The following is a 16,194-nucleotide window of genomic DNA, read 5'->3' as shown; positions in this document are numbered from 1 at the left end:
AAAATGGACTGGGGTTAAACTAATAGAATGTTTTTTATGATGATAGATGGCCTATGAATTCCCTGATCTCCTTTGTTTTCTTTCCTTGAGCAGGGTTTCCAGTTTCCCAACCTCTGTGATCTTCCAGCTGGAACGAGGGGAAGAGCCGTGGGTCCTGGATCTCCTGGTTCAATGGAAAGCGAGATCCTGGGAAGTCCCTGCACAGGTGAGGAAACATTAAACCAACCCAGAAACTGTAAGTGCCTGAGAGAACCCGCTGGGATTCCCACACAGACTCTGTGAGCTCAGGACAGTCCCCAGCAGCTCTCACCCTGGCTTCCTACAGATGATGATTGACACCTTGGCTGGAGCTCCTCCCTTCCTACTGAGTGTTTGGATGGGATGTGGGCAGGGCCGGCCTTGGGGAAATGGCACCTGGGGCGAACTTGCATTTTGGTGCCCCTGGCTCCCATGGGCTCCTAGGCAACCCACGTTCCTTCCCCAAACCTCTGCACTGTGTCCCTTTGCCCCAAATGCCTGCTCCTCCTGCACCCCAAATGCCTGCTCCCCTCCTGCACCCCCAAATGCCTGCTCCTCCTGCACCCCTAATCCCTAACCTCTGCCCCTCGTGCACCCCAACACCTGCCCCCACCTGAGCCCCAAACCCCAGCGCTGTGCCCCCTTCACCCCAGCCCTTGCACTCCACACCGGTGCCGCAATAATGAATGATCTGGAGGATGGCGTGGACTGCACAGTCAGCCAGTTTGCAGATGACACTAAACTGGGAAGAGTGGTAGATACGCTGGAGGGTAGGGATAGGATACAGAGGACCTAGACAAATTAGAGGATTGGGCCAAAAGAAACCTGATGAGGTTCAACAAGGACAAGTGCAGAGTCCAGCACTTAGGGCAGAAGAATCCCATTCACTGCTACAGACTAGGGACCGAATGGCTGGGCAGCAGTTCTGCAGAAAAGGACCTAGGGGTTACAGTGGATGAGAAGCTGGATATGAGTCAGCAGTTGCCCTTGTTGCCAAGAAGGCTAACGGCATTTTGGGCTGTATAAATAGGGGCATTGCCAGCAGATCGAGAGACGTGATCGCTCCTCTACTCAGCACTGGTGAGGCCTCATCTGGAGTACTGTGTCCAGTTTTGGGCCCCACACTACAAGAAGGATGTGGAAAATTGGAAAGAGTCCAGCAGAGGGCAACGAAAAATGATTAGTGGGCTGGAGCACATGACTTATGAGGAGAGGCTGAGGGAACTGGGCTTGTTTAGTCTGCAGAAGAGAAGACTGAGGAGGGATTTGATCGCTGCTTTCAACTGCTGAAGGAGGGTTGGATCTAGACTGTTCTCAGTGGTAGCAGATGACAGAACAAGGAGTAATGACCTCAAGTTGCAGTGGGGGAGGACTAGGTTGGATACTAGGAAGAACTATTTCACTAGGAGGGTGATGAAACACTGGAATGGGTTCCTAGGAGGTGGAGTCTCCTTCCTTAGAGGTTTTTAAGGCCCGGCTTGACAAAGCCCTGGCTGGGATGATTTAGTTGGGAATTGGTCCTACTTTGAGCAGGAGGGTGGACTAGATGCATCCTGAGGTCCCTTCCAATCCTGATATTTTATGATTCTATGCAGCCCTTCACTGCTACCCCCTGCACCACTCTCCTGTGCCCTCAACCCCTGCACTGTGCCCCCTTTGCCTCTAACCCCGGCACCCCCCTGCACCCAAGTGGGGAACCTGACCTGGATGCACAAAGCAGCTGGCATTGCTGCTCGCTTGCTCCCCCACTGGACTGCTGCTCCCCCGCCCCACACAGCCCTGGGGGGCTTGGAGAGGGGAGCAAGGAGCCACGTCAGGGCTTCCTGCACCCAGGTCACTTTCCCTGCAGGCTGTGTAAGGGGAGGGCAGGAGAGCAGCTGCTCCTGATGTCTCAGCACCCCAGGTGGGGAAGTGACCTGGATGCAGGAGCCCTGGGTGGGTGTGTGTGTGTTAAGGGGAGGATTTGAAGGAGTGTGTGTATGGTGAAGGACTGTGTGTGCCTGAGTGAGTGAGCGCACTGTCTCTTTAAGAAAGTTCTCAGGGTCAGGAGCCTGAACTAGGCTTGTTCAGACACAAGCAGCTGCCGGCAGCTCCGGCCCCAGAGAGGCAGCAGCACACACAGATTCCCCCTGTCCCGTCACCCTGGCTCAGTGGAAATCGGGTACCTGGGTGGGGGGGAGGGGGACACCCCACCATCAATCAGCACCTCCCCCCTGCAGAGCAGTCAGGAGGATGCTCCCAGTCGGGGGTGGACGGGGCGACTCCGGGGGTGAACGGAGGGTGGGGGGACAGGAACAGCAGCAGCTGCACACATGGAGCAGGGCGGAGAGGGGCCCCTCTGCTCCGGAGCAGTCACCTGGCTCTGACGGCTGGTCGTCCAATTTCCCCTGCAGCTCAGGTCTCTCCCACTCCCCCACACAGCTGCTTATCTGCCTCCTGTGCCGCTTTCATCAGCCCAGCGAGCCTCTCGGCAGCAGGTCAGGTGGGAATCCAAACCCTGTGCCCGGCACCCCCTTGGGTGGGGCACCCGTACGGCCCCCCCTAAAGGCCAGTCCTGGGTGGGGAGCAGAATTGATCCCCTCCACTGTCCCCTGTGGGGAAGAGTTACGGGGAGTTCAGTCCCCGATTTTTATTTTCTGTCTCTCCAGCACTTACTTGGGTTTGCTCTCTGCCTTTCCATCCCCAATTCTGAGATTTCTCCTCTCTTCTAGCAGGTGATGGGGTGGTGAGGGAGAGCGAGGAGCAGAATCCTCACCAGGAAGATGCTGAGCTCGCCGAAGCAAATGGGGAATTGCTGCGAAGATCCAAAGGGAATGTGTCCAGCCCCTGTGAGCAGGGAAAAGCTGGTGAAAATTACCCCAGACCAGAGAGAGAGCAGGGAAACCACTCAGAGAAGAGAGTGGATGAACCCATTAATTGTCAGGGAACTCACAGGGACCTCAAGGAAACTACGTCCCAGGAGAAAATCCTCATGGAAAAGCGAGAGACTACGTGTAGTGAGTGTGGGAAAAACTTCCATTACCGCTCAGCCCTTATTCGACATGAGATAATCCACACGAAAGAGAGACCCTACGAATGCTGTGAGTGTGGGAAACGCTTCAATCATACCTCAGCCCTTAGTAGGCATCAGCAAATACACAGAGGAGAAAGACCCTATGAATGCTGTGAGTGCGGGAAAAGCTTCACTCAGAGATCAGCCCTTATCTCTCATCAGAGAATCCACACAGAAGAGCGACCCTACGAATGCTGCAAGTGCGGGAAAAGCTTCACTCAGAGATCAGCCCTTATCTCTCATCAGACAACGCACACGGGAGAGAAACCCTACGAATGTTGCGAGTGTGGAAAAAGCTTCTCTCGGAGCTCAAACCTTACTATGCATCAGAGGATCCACACAGGAGAGAGACCCTATGAATGCCGTGAGTGCGGGAAAAGTTTCAGTCAATTCTCCTCCCTTATCTCTCACCAGAGAGTCCACACAGGAGAGAAACCCTATGAATGTTGCGAGTGTGGAAAAAGCTTCTCTCAGAGCTCACACCTTACTATGCATCAGAGGATCCACACAGGAGAGAGACCCTATGAATGCAGTGAGTGCGGGAAAAGTTTCACTCACCTCTTCTCTTATCTCTCACCAGAGAGTCCAAACAGGAGAGAAACCCTATGAATGCAGTGAGTGCGGGAAAAGCTTCTCTCGGAGCTCAACCCTTGTTACACATTACAGAGTCCACACCGGAGAGAGACCCTATGAATGCTGTGAGTGTGGGAAAAGCTTCACTCATAGTTCAGGCCTTTCTAAACATCAGAGAATCCGTAAAGGAGATGAACTTCATAAAACCTTCTCTAGAGCTGTCAGAGATTTTTCTTTAATTCTTTTGACAGTTCCCAGGTAGTGAGTGTTAAGGCTGTTTGCATCTTTTGCACACTGTAGTTCCTCAGCTCCCACACATGAGTTGGCAAGCTTCAAAAGTGGGCCATCTTTGGGGTGGATCCTGTGGTCCTTTGTATCAACTCCATTGTCCTTCGAGTCATTGGAGTGTGTGTCCTTTCTACCAGAAATGTCATCTCCCCAGGTGGGGGAGATGGGGGGTGTCTTCAACCAGCTACGTTGAGATAAAATCTACCTGGGTCTCATCACTGTGGTTGCCATGGAGTTAGCTAGCTTGAGTTCACTTTCCTGATGTAAAAAGAGAACTATTCTTGCACTAAAGACATGGGCCATGGATAGTCGGTGGAGTTATCCTGCACGTTTCCTCCTGTCTGAGCTAACCGTCATCACATTTCCTTTTCTAAACAAACCTGGAGATTCACATTTATACTCCTCATGCCAGTGCAAAGTTACTGTTAGACACGTCAAGTTCCTCTTTGAGGAGAGATTGTCTCCTTCCCAGTTGTTCTCACATTGCTGTTCTGCACAATCCAGGGTAGTTATTTTGTTGACTTTTTTTCTCATTTAAAATATATTTAAATATGAAGAAGAGCTGGAGCAATGTCAGGGAAATAAGGGTCATTTTAGGCTCTGTGACACTGGAAGGAGATGGGGCGACTCAGACATTCCATCCTTCCCCATCACCCCAGAACTGTTAACTTGTGCCTGAGCGTGAGGGGCTGGGACATCTTCCCTACACCTCCCTGCCGAGTGCCCCCTTTCCATGTCACACCAGCCCCTGGCTAGCAGGCTGAGGGTTCAGCACTGGAAGTCTGGTCAGTTTTCCCAGCCCTGCCCAGGGAGTTGCTTTGTCTGTTTCCTGTTTCACAAATTAGGGAATTCTCTCCCCCAACACCCAAGTGTTTCTTTTGAGGATCTAGGCCCATGTTAACATAAGAACAGCTGTACTGGGTCAGACCAAAGGTCCATCTAGCCCAGTATCTGTCTACCAACAGTGGCCAATGCCAGGTGCCCCTGAGGGAGTGAACCTAACAGGCAATGATCAAGTGATCTCTCTCCTGCCATCCATCTCCATCCTCTGATGAACAGACAGGGGCGGCTCTAAGAATTTGGCCGCCTCAAGCAGGGCAGCACGTCGCAGGGGGCGCGCCGCAGGGGGCGCTACAGGGCACCGATCCCGCGGCTCCTGGTGTCCTCTTGCAGCCGTGCCTGCGGAGGGTCCGTTGGTCCCGCGGCTCCGGTGGAGCTTCCGCAGTCAGGCCTGCTGCAGGTCCAACCGAGCCGTGGGACCAACGGACCTCCGCAGTCATGCCTGCGGCAGGTCCGCTGTCCCGCGGCCCGTGGACCTCTCGCAGGCATGACTGCGAAGGTCCGCTGGAGCCGCCTGCCGCCTCTGCCGGCAAAATGCCGCCCACACGCCGCGCTTGGCGCTGGGGTCTAGAGTCGGCCCTGCGAACGGAGGCTAGGGACACCGTTTACCCATCCTGGCTAATAGCCATTTATGCACTTAGCCACCATGAATTTATCCAGTCCCTTTAAACATTGTTATAGTCCTAGCCTTCACAACCTCCTCAGGAAAGGAGTTCCACAAGTTGACTGTGCGTGAAGAAGAACTTCCTTTTATTTGTTTTAAACCTGCTGCCTATTAATTTCATTTGGTGACCCCTAGTTCTCGTATTATCGGAATAAGTAAATAACTTTTTCTTATCCATTTTCTCCACATCACTCATGATTTTATAGACCTCTGTCATATCCCCCCTTAGTCTCCTCTTTTCCAAGCTGAAGAGTCCTAGCCTCTTTAATCTTTCCTCGTATGGGACCCTCTCCAAACCCCTAATCATTTTAGTTGCCCTTTTCTGAACCTTTTCTAGTGCTAGAATATCTTTTTTGAGGTGAGGAGACCACATCTGTACACAGTATTCGAGCTGTGGGCGTACCATGGATTTATATAAGGACAATAATATATTCTCAGTCTCATTCTCTATCCCCTTTTTAATGATTCCTAACATCCTGTTTGCTTTTTTGACCGCCTCTGCACACTGCGTGGACATCTTCAGAGAACTATCCACGATGACTCCAAGATATTTTTCCTGACTCGTTGTAGCTAAATTTGCCCCCATCATGTTGTATGTATAGTTGGGGTTATTTTTTCCCATGTGCATTACTTGACATTTATCCACATTAAATTTCATTTGCCATTTTGTTGCCCAATCACTTAGTTTTGTGAGCTCTTTTGGAAGTTCTTCACAATATGCTTTGGTCTTAACTATCTTGAGCAGTTTAGTATCATCTGCAAACTTTGCCACCTCACTGTTTACCCCTTTCTCCAGATCATTTATGAATAAATTGAATAGGATTGGTCCTAGGACAAGTCCCAGCAGGTTTGTCACACTCTGTCCCCACTCCCTATCCTCACCCAGACCTAACTCCCCAGAAGTTGCCACCTCTTCAGTATTTCCTGCCCCTCCCCCTCCTGCAGGAACCCACCAGCAACCCCCCAATAACCCCTACCTGAGCTGGCTCCACTACAGCCATTTCTCCTGTCCCATGGGAGGCTGGGATGAGCGTCACTGTGCAGCCTGGCAGGGCAAGAAGGGCAGTTGTGGAGGTTTCAGAACAGGCTTCAGTTCATTTCACATCACGATTCCCCCAGGCCCTTTCCCTGCAGACAGAGATTGTAGATTCTGCCAGGCTGGGAACATGCTCAGTCCCCACAGTGCAGCACAGACCTGGCCCCTGGCCCCTCCTTTCCCCCTTGTGCTCCCCCCAGCAGCAGTAACAAACCAAGACATTTTGAAGCCCTCCCAGCAACAGGGTGTGAATCAAACCCTGGTCCCGACCAGACCCAAAGGAGCCCCTTTGGGTCCCCTCCCTGCCCCCAGGGCAGCGCACTCCTGCCGCAGGGGAACAGGGAGAGTCTGGGGCTGGTTCTTCCCCTCTCGGCCCCTCACATCGGACACCGGCCTGTGACCCTGGGCTGGTAGGCTGCCGTGAGTGGGGGGGGGGGGGGGGGCAGAGATCTGGGAACCTGCCCCCTCTAATTTCTCCTCACACCCTCCCGTCCTCCCCTTCCCTAGCGCCCTGCCCCGGGCTGGGAGCCGGGTCACCGCCTGCCCGGGTCTCTCCCGCGGCTGCCCCGCCCGCCCTGGCGGGAAGGGGTCACCGGGCGGGGACCCGCTTCACCCCGGTACCGGGCACAGCAGAGCCGGGGGCGGCTCAGACTCGCTGCGGAAGGATCCTCCCGGCCTCAGCGCTGCAGCAGCTCCGGGCCCCTGGGGGCAGCGATGGGGCACCGCAGAGCCGGGACCTGCCCGCCCCGGGCTCCGCCACCGGGAGCCTCAGCAGAGCCCGGGCGGTTACTAGCCGGAGAAGCCCCCGGCCGGGCCTGGGAGGGGTTAATGCGGGCTCCCCCCGGCACAGACCCCGCTGGGGAAGCAGCAGCTGCTTAGCTCCCAGCTCCCGATGGAGGCAGCAGCGTCTGGTCTCTCAGGAGCTGCCGGGGGCTGATGGTCCCAGTTCTTTGTTCTCCTCCCGGCTCCTGCCTCCTTCCTCCCGGCGCCTCCCCGCTCCCAGCTGCCCCAGCCCTCCCTGTGCCCTGCAACCCCAGCCTCCCAGCTGCCCCAGCCCCTCCCTGTGCCCCGCCTCCCAGCTGCCCCAGCCCCTCCCAGCCCCAACCCCTGCTCCCAGCTGCCCCAGCCCCTCCCCATGCCCCGCAACCCCGCTCCCAGCTGCCCCAGCCCCTCCCTGTGCCCCGCAACCCCCGCTCCCAGCTGCCCCAGCCCCTCCCTGTGCCCCCACAACCTCCCAGCTGCCCCAGCCCCTCCCTGTGCCCTGCAACCCCTGCTCCCAGCTGCCCCAGCCCTCCCGTGCCCCGCAACCCGCCCACGCTCCCAGCTGCCCCAGCCCGTCCCCGTGCCCTGCAACCCCTCCCCAGCTGCCCCAGCCCTCCCTGTGCCCTGCAACCCCCTGCTCCCAGCTGCCCCAGCCCCTCCCTGTGCCCTGCAACCCCCTGCTCCCAGCTGCCCCAGCCCCTCCCTGTGCCCCGCAGCCCCCTGCTCCCAGCTGCCCCAGCCCCTCCCTGTGCCCCGCAACACCCCTGGCTCCCAGCTGCCCCAGCCCCTCCCTGTGCCCCGCAGCCCCCTGCTCCCAGCTGCCCCAGCCCCTCCCTGTGCCCCGCAACCCCGCTCCCAGCTGCCCCAGCCCCTCCCTGTGCCCCGCAACCCCCGCTCCCAGCTGCCCCCGCCCCTCCCTGTGCCCCGCAACCCGCCCCCGCTCCCAGCTGCCCCAGCCCCTCCCTGTGCCCCGCAACCCCCCCCGCTCCCAGCTGCCCCAGCCCCGCAATCTCCCGGCTCCCAGCTGCCCCAGCCCTCCCTGTGCCCCGCAACCTCCCGCTCCCAGCTGCCCCAGCCCCTCCCTGTGCCCCCGCAACACCCCCGCTCCCAGCTGCCCCAGCCCCTCCCTGTGCCCCGCAACCCCTGCTCCCAGCTGCCCCAGCCCCTCCCTGGTAACTGGTTCTGACTTATTTCCTTGGTCCTGAAAGAGAACAAGAAGGACCAGAGTCTCCTCCTGTCAATAACCCCTGCTCAGCCAATCAGGAGAGACTGAGGGCGGGAGGCTGAGGGTTCTCACCAGCGAGCCAAAAGGATGGCCCAGGTCACTGGTGGGGATCACTGCCCAAGCACTATTTCAGCCCCACATTTTTGGGTGGACCTCCCACAGTGGGAGCTGCAGAGCCCTCCCCCGCAACACACACACACACACACACACCTCCTGGTGTTGGGAGGGGAACAGGTAAAAGGACAAAGGAAGCAAGAGAAAAAGAGGAGGGAGGAAGAGGGGAAACAAAAAGAACAAACCCTAATGTCCCCAGTGATTCTAAGGGACAAAATCCCAGGTGCAGAATAAAATTCTGCCTCCTTAAGCTCGTGTTTTCCATGCCTAGAATTCAACTGTCACCAGATGGATCAGACTGAACAGGTTTCAAACCTCCAGGAGGCTCTTACCTTCTAAACAGGGACGGCTGTTTTCTAGTAAAATCACTGAAAGGGAAGGAGAAAACTCGAAAGAGGTTCCTCCTGGCGCTCACGTCCGTGAACCCGAATACTCCCTCAGTCCTCAGAGAGAGATCTGGAGAAGGAGACTTGCTGGAGCAAAGCCACAGGGGTCTCTGAGATTTCCCTGGCCCCTCGCCCCTGTCCTGCCTGGCTGATGTCAGCATCTCTCTGTGAGGTCACCACCTCCCCACCACCTTGGACCAATAGGCTAAGATCCTGCAAAAGGCCTTTGTGATGTCACTGCCACACCCTCCTTGCTGGGCTAATGTCCTGCCTCTGGCCAGGCACTTTGGAGGTTTGAGCTACTCCCTGTGGATCACCCCACTCCAGGAGCGTTCGTTATAGGCAGCAAGCCGGCTAGACAGGGAAACATCAGACGCTGCTCCCAGTGCTACACTCATTTTTTCAGAAATTAGTCGACTTTATGGCCAGAAGAGACCATTAGAGCATCTAATCTGACCCCCTGCATATCACAGGTCTCCTGTATGACACAATAGCTACTTTGGGGGCAAACACATTCCAGAAAGGCATCTTGTCTTCATAAAATGACATCAGGAGATGGAGAATCCACCACTTTCCTTGGTAGCTTGTTCTGTGGTGAATCATCCTCGCTGTTGAATTTTTGTGCCTTAGTTGTAATATGAATTTATCTGTCTTCACCTTCTAGCCATTGGGTCTTATGCCTTTCTCTGCTAGATTAAAGAGCCCTTAAATACCCAATCTTTTCTCTCCATTAAGGCCCTTCAATGAAGTCACCGTTCAATCTTCTTTTGATAAGCTAATCAGGTTGAGCTCTTTCAATAGCTCACTAGAAGGTATTTTTTCCAGTCCTCAGAACATTAGGTGGCTCTTTGCTGCCCCAGCTCCAATTTCACAACATCTTTTTCAAACGAGGACACCAAAACTGGAGGCAGTATTCCAGTATCAGTCTCGCTGATGCTGTGTCACCTCCTGTGAAGTTATTGATATAATCTGTAACTGTATAGATCACCATTTCGACCACCAATATTTGCAGCCAATATTACAGAGAAGTGGTCGTGTAAGGGGTCTATGGAGAGGTTCTGACTGGCAGATTATAATGATGCTATCTCTAGATGTGTATCGTTTTTTGTAGTTGACGTTATGAATATTGGCTCTATGCTGCCTGTATTTCAAACTTGTGCTCTGCTTCAGGGAATGATACCTTTGTTTAATTGATGAAAACATAAACTAGACACTTAGAGGATTGGAACTGATTTCAGCTGATGGACAGGTTTGCTAGGTTTTTATGCATTTGGACAGTGAAATGTTGAGTGTTCACATTCATTTCAAGCATCCGTGTACGGTGGAGCTCCTGAACATAATGGAGAATAGAAATGAAATTTTTTTCAAGAGGGCACCTGGGTTTGAACAAAAGACCACTTGATCTGCAATCAAACACTCTACCCTGAGCTATACCCCATTACAACAGGAATATGGAATCGTGATCTCCAGGACTTTGAAGGACAGACCCTGCTTCATCGAGCTCCTTTGCCATTCCCAGACCACAGGTGGTTTTAAAAATGGGGTTTGATTAAACTTTAAATGTGGTAAACACCACAGCTTGCACACCCACTGATATAGCTTCTCCCCATGACAGAGCTGCCACCTCCTGGGGAAGTGGATTGACTACACCAACAGGACAACTCCCCCAGCATGGAGCAGTGGTTCTTAAGCTGTGGATCAGGAAAGCAAAGTGGGTTGTGACTCTGTTTTAATGGGGTCACCAGGGCTGGCATAAGACTTGTTGGGTCCTGGGGCTGAAGCCAAAAGTCTGAGCCCCCCAACTCAGGGCTGAATCCTCAGGCTTTGGTTTTGCCTCCCACTGGGGCTCAGTCTTGGCACTCCCGAGTGGAGGGGCTTGGTCCCTCTTTCCAGGGCTACGTATTAAGTTATTTTGGCAGAAGGAGGTTGCAGTGAAAGGACATTTGAGAAACTCCTGGCATAGAGCATCTCCATTACTGAGCTGCAGCAGCATAGACTCACTGTTTGAAATATTGACCTGTCCTTAGCCTCTGAATATGTCTAGGCTTGGCTCCCTATGGCACTGTTGTGATCAGACCCTGAAAGTACAGCCATGGAGACACCACACACCGGCCTTGTCTAGCTGGCAAGGATCAAACCTTCACAGAAAGGCCCCCATGGTTTGTTAGCCCAGCTACCTAAGGCCTCAGCCACAACCACTTAACACAGGGCTGTTCTACACTCTGGTTCTGTTCTCACTGAAGGGTCATTACAAATTGTTTGCTCAGACCAGCTTCCCAGCACACTCACTGCTGTGCAGCTCTGTACGTGTGGCCATGGCTGAACAGCCAGAGTTCCTGCCCATTTCCCAGTGGCTGGAGCATGGCTAGAGTGTGTCTGTGGTTAATGATGTTGCTGTAGATTGTTCATTCCCTGCCTTGGCAATTCAGACACAGTCCCTTTTCCCGTTGTATTGCCAGCACCTCTGGGAGTCCAATAACAGAGGCAGGTTTTCTCTGGGCACTGAGATTTTTGAGGGCGTTGGTGGCTCCTTTCTTTCCTCAACCTGGAGAAACTCAGCTTTTTATTCCATCCTTGATGGCTCATGGAATAACAAAAGCAGCATGAAGAGGAGAGTGAATATCTCACTGCCAGGGGGAAGGTGGATGCATCCGCTCTGTCTGACGATTGCCGTTGCAGGAGAGAAGGTTTCAGTGGAATCGAATGGCCTGGCTCAGACAATAGACACAGGGAGGTTTTGCTGTTCATGGATCTGTGCAAAGGAAATTGTGTGTCTGTGTGAAAATGAGGAGGAATATTAAATGCCCACGTGGTGGTGCCTAAGGCAAAAGGGAACCCTAGAGGATTAGAACAGGATAAGTTCTCAAGCAACATGTTTCTTACTTTGCCCATCTGTTGTTTTTGATTATCATCGATGGAAAGATTTTGCCATTTGGGTTCTGTGTTTACACAGAAATTGACATTTACCAACAAATACGTAATTCTTCCAAGCCTGCCTAGTCTGCTGGTGGTGAGTTTAGAGGAACACACTCACTCTTCCCACCACTCATGCCAGGCCAGTGCTCTCCAGAATGTCAACTTCCCACAGAGCTGGGATCCTTCCCTCATCTCCCCCCAGACCACTGCCCCACCCCCACTTCTGGGGTCCCCTCCCAACACTGTCCAACTCCCCTGCTGGCAGGATCCCTTCCCATTCCTTTCATTTCCTGCCTCCCCTCTGAGCAAAAGCTCTGCATTGTTCCCACAATGGGAATGGAACCCAGGCTGCCTGGGTGAAAACCAGGGATCCAAATCACAAGACCATATGGACCTTGTATAGTCAATAGCACCTTTACACATTCACACCCAATAATTCAAAGTAGCCATTCAAAAAACCCTCAAAAACAGACTTCAAAGAGAAATTGCAGAGTTACAATTGATTTGCAAACTTAACACCATTAATTTGAGCTTCAATAAGGACTGGGAGTAGCTGGCTCACGACAAAAGCAATTTTCCCTCTCTTGGTATTGACACCTCCCCATCAATTATGGGGAGAGGACCACATCCACCCTGACTGAATTAGCCTTCAACACTGGTTCTCCCCTTGTACGGTAACTCCCGTCACTTCATGTTCCAATCTATATTTATGCCTCTATCTGCAATTTTCACTCCATGCATCTGAAGAAGTGGGCTTTTTACCCACGAATGCTTATGCCCAAATAAATCTGTTAGTCCTTAAGGTGCCATCGGACTCCTCATTGCTTTTAATTCTAAGCTGATCTTAACCCTTTCAGTACCCTTACAAACTTAGATACTCCTCACCACAGGCTGGCTGGTGGCTTTTCAGCCAGGCTCTCCCTTCATCAGCGCTTCAGTTGCTTGGTGGGGTGTCTGTAGATGTAGGTGGCAGAGAGAGATAAAGCCTGGCAAATGTCTCTCCTTTTATCATGTCCTTTCTTCCTCATGGCTTTGCCCTCCCGCCCCTTCAGAGTCAGGTGAGCATCACTGCGTCTCTCCAAGCAAGTCTGAGCAATTCCCTGGGGTGTCCTCATGCAGGTGAGTCATTGCATTGTAGCTCCTTTGCTGGGCAATGGCTGTTGATGGGTTGTTTGACACCCTGTCCGGGTGTTGGTTACTTTCCTTGCTGTTGCCACTGGGAAGCTAATATTTGGCTGACTCCCCCACCTTACAGCACAGTGACAATCACACTGCACAATTCTCATAACTTCATATGCATGAATGGTATACATCTATGGGTAGAGAAGTGACTTTCAGCAGATCATATCCTTTCCCTGATACCTTACAAGTCATGCTCTATATGTAAGATCACGATGATATGAAAATGAGGATTATGGGAGTTACAGCCGCTCCCCCAAAGGTATAGAATGTCACACTGAGATTCTATTTTCCTTTGTTCTGTAACAGCATTACAGAGATCCAGTGACTGACCAATGGCATTTCCAAGTGCTAAAATAGCAAGCGATGTCGGTCTCTCATTGGCCATCAGCAACTGAAGATGTGGTTTAATGAGCCGGAGCTCCAAGGCAAGGGTGGCTCTGTCCACTGCCTTCCGTTGCGCTGCTGGGCCCCAAGTCCGTGGTGGCCAATATGTGACGCTGGGAGAAGAGAGTGGGGTGGCAAGTGGTGGCAGGACTTTTGTCACCAGGGTCTAGCTGCCCAACTTCCTCCTGTTACTGCTGGCCCCTGTCGCCTTCAGGAAACCCAGGAACTAAGGCAGGAATAGGGCGAGAAAGCAAGTAAAGCCGAGCAAGGAAGGCAAAAGTGAATCTTGTCTTCATGGGCCGCTCGCAATGACGTCCTTTTTCTGTGCCACAGCTGACAACAACATCCCAGACAGAAAAGTAATAGGCCAAAAGAAACCGAGCAGCTGCTGAAGTAGTTCAGTTGGGAGCGTGCTAGACTAACAGGCTCTTCTATCCCCTTTGTGCACGGGTGGGATGTTTTCTGAAAGTGCAGCAGTGCCTTTAACTGCCACAAGTCCCTCATTTCAGGCTATGCAGCAGGAAAAGGCAGCATGGGCTTCTGCACCGAGTTGGCCCCCCTGACCTTTCATTCTTCTCTTGCTCTTTGTCAGCAAGGGGAAGAAAAAGAAGCTCTCCCTCAAGCTGGAGTCACAAGGGCGACGTAAGGACGACTTCCTGAGCGCCGGCTCCAGTCCTCTGCTCTGCCAGCTGACCCATCGAAGGGCTGTCACCACTTTCTCCAGGTTTGTCCATCGGTCTGTGCCAGGGTGAGCAAGAACCAAGCAGATGGAGTTTCTGTAGTGTAGTGGTTATTGTATTTACCTAACACGCAAAAAGTCCCTGGTTCAAAACCAGGCAGAAACATGCTGGCTTCCTTTTGCCAGATCCCCTTGCTGTTCAGGAAGATGCTCCTCCTTCTCCTATTGGCCTGTCCCTGGGATAACTCCAACCCCTGCATGACAGAGGGTGCTGACAGCAGTGGAGAAAGCACCTTGGCGTCAGGCTGAGAACCTAGAGGAGTGCGGCGTGTCACCTTTTGGAGGCTTGTGGCTTGGCCTCCTCTGCTGTTGGAGGTTGGCCGGTGGAGGCCGGCTCTTCCTGCTGGCCTCCTCTGCGTGACTTGCCAAAGGAGGAAGTGAGGCAGGAATGGGGGAAAAGAGGAAAGTCAAGCTGAGGAAGGCAGGGCAGAAAGTAAGCACATCATTGCGGCTAAATGGGGTTAGTAGAGCATCACCATTCGTTCTGCAAAGCCGGGGGAGGTGCGGTTGGCTACTGGGAGGCAGTATCCTGTGCCTGCCTCTTGGCTTCCCAGGGATGGCTCCTTGCAGCCCAGGAGAAGCGAGGTTCTGGGGGGAAGGAAAAGCAGCAATGGCGAGGCTGAGTGGGCTCCTTTCTGGCCGACATGGTGGGTCTGGGAGTTGCCTGTAAGCCATAAGTGGACTTCGTGGAGTGAAAACCGCTGCTCCATTCGGGCTGACCTGGGGGAGCCATTAATGACTTGAGAGTGGGGGCAGGGCGCTGGCTGTGAGCAAAGTCGTCTTCTTCTCTCCTGCCATGGGGAGCCCGGCCTTAAGCCTGCCCAGCATGCACTGCAGCTCGAGCATTAAGCCTTCCTGTGGCACAACCGAACTACGGCCTAGTGTAATCAGGTGTAAAGTTTAGATTGTGAATTTATCTTTAATTTCCATGGTAACTTACTTTGCTCTTTATGCCTACCACTTATAATCCTTAAAACTCCATCTTTCTGTAGTTAATAAATCTGTTTTATGAAACTGGTGTATTTTGCTTGAAGTTCTTGGGAAATCTCAGCTCCATTACAAGGCTGGTTCATGTACTATTCACAGTGAGGGAGGGGTGGACCCTGCGTAATAAACTCACTATTGTGTCATACAGGAGGCCTGTGATATGCAGGGGGTCAGATTAGATGCTCTAATGGTCTCTTCTGGCCATAAAGTCAACTAATTTCTGAAAAACTGAGTGTAGCATTGGGAGCAGCGTCTGATGTTTTCCTGTCTAGCCGGGTTGCTGACTAGAATGAACGCTCCTTGAGTGGGGTGATCCACAGGGAGTAGCTCAAACCTCCAAAGTGCCTGGCCAGGGGCAGGACATTGGCCCAGCAAGGGAGGGGTGTGGCAGTGACATCACAAAGGCCTTTGGCAGGACCTCAGACTATTGGTCCAAGGTGGTGGGGAGGTGGTGACCTCACAGAGAGATGCTGACATCAGCCAGGCAGGACAGGGGCGAAGGGCCAGGGAAACCTCAGAGACCCCTGTGGCTTTGCTGCAGCAAGTCTCCTTCTCCAGGTCTCTCTCTGAGGACTGAGAGAGTATTTGGGTTCACAGACGTGAGCGCCAGGAGGAACCTCTTTCGAGTTTTCTCCTTCCCTTTTAGTGATTTTACTAGAAAACAGCCATCCCTGTTTAGAAGGTAAGAGCCTCCTCGAGGTCTGAAACCTGTTCACTCTGATCCATCTGCTGACAGGTCACTTCCCTTCTCTATACCTCAGGCTCCTCCCCATCTGCCCAATGGGAACAGGGACAGTTCTCGAACTCTGGGCAGTCATGAGCCTGAGTGAGATAAGCGGCGATAAAGCCCTCTGTGAAGGAGAAAGGGGTGTTTCACGGTGTTTAGCACCAAGGAATTCTAAAGTTTGCTAAAATGTCTAGTCTGTGGAAACAAGAAATGGTCGGGGCCAAGCTTTTTAACCATTGCCTTTTCTAAAGCCCATTCAGGGGTGTGAGTCCCTGTCTTTTCAGTACCTGGGGTTCTTTGC

General features: G+C 53.1%; 1 protein-coding gene across 1 annotated transcript in view; it reads left to right on the top strand.

Annotated features, from left to right (window-relative positions):
• The window catches only part of LOC120381404 (zinc finger protein 850-like), a gene marked incomplete at both ends in the record, with an annotated part of 157,976 nt that overhangs the window by 114,943 nt on the left and 26,839 nt on the right, over window positions 1-16,194 (top strand). The window contains one exon of the mRNA XM_039499594.1: window positions 3,017-3,617. Within this exon, the coding sequence (XP_039355528.1) occupies window positions 3,017-3,617 (601 nt within the window). The remainder of the gene's footprint in view (window positions 1-3,016; window positions 3,618-16,194) is intronic.

The sequence above is a fragment of the Mauremys reevesii genome, linkage group 14 (assembly GCF_016161935.1).
Source record: "Mauremys reevesii isolate NIE-2019 linkage group 14, ASM1616193v1, whole genome shotgun sequence".
Classification (NCBI taxonomy): Eukaryota; Metazoa; Chordata; order Testudines; family Geoemydidae; genus Mauremys; species Mauremys reevesii.
The sequence above is the reverse complement of the archived record's forward strand: the minus strand, read 5'-3'. Positions and strand labels throughout refer to the sequence as shown.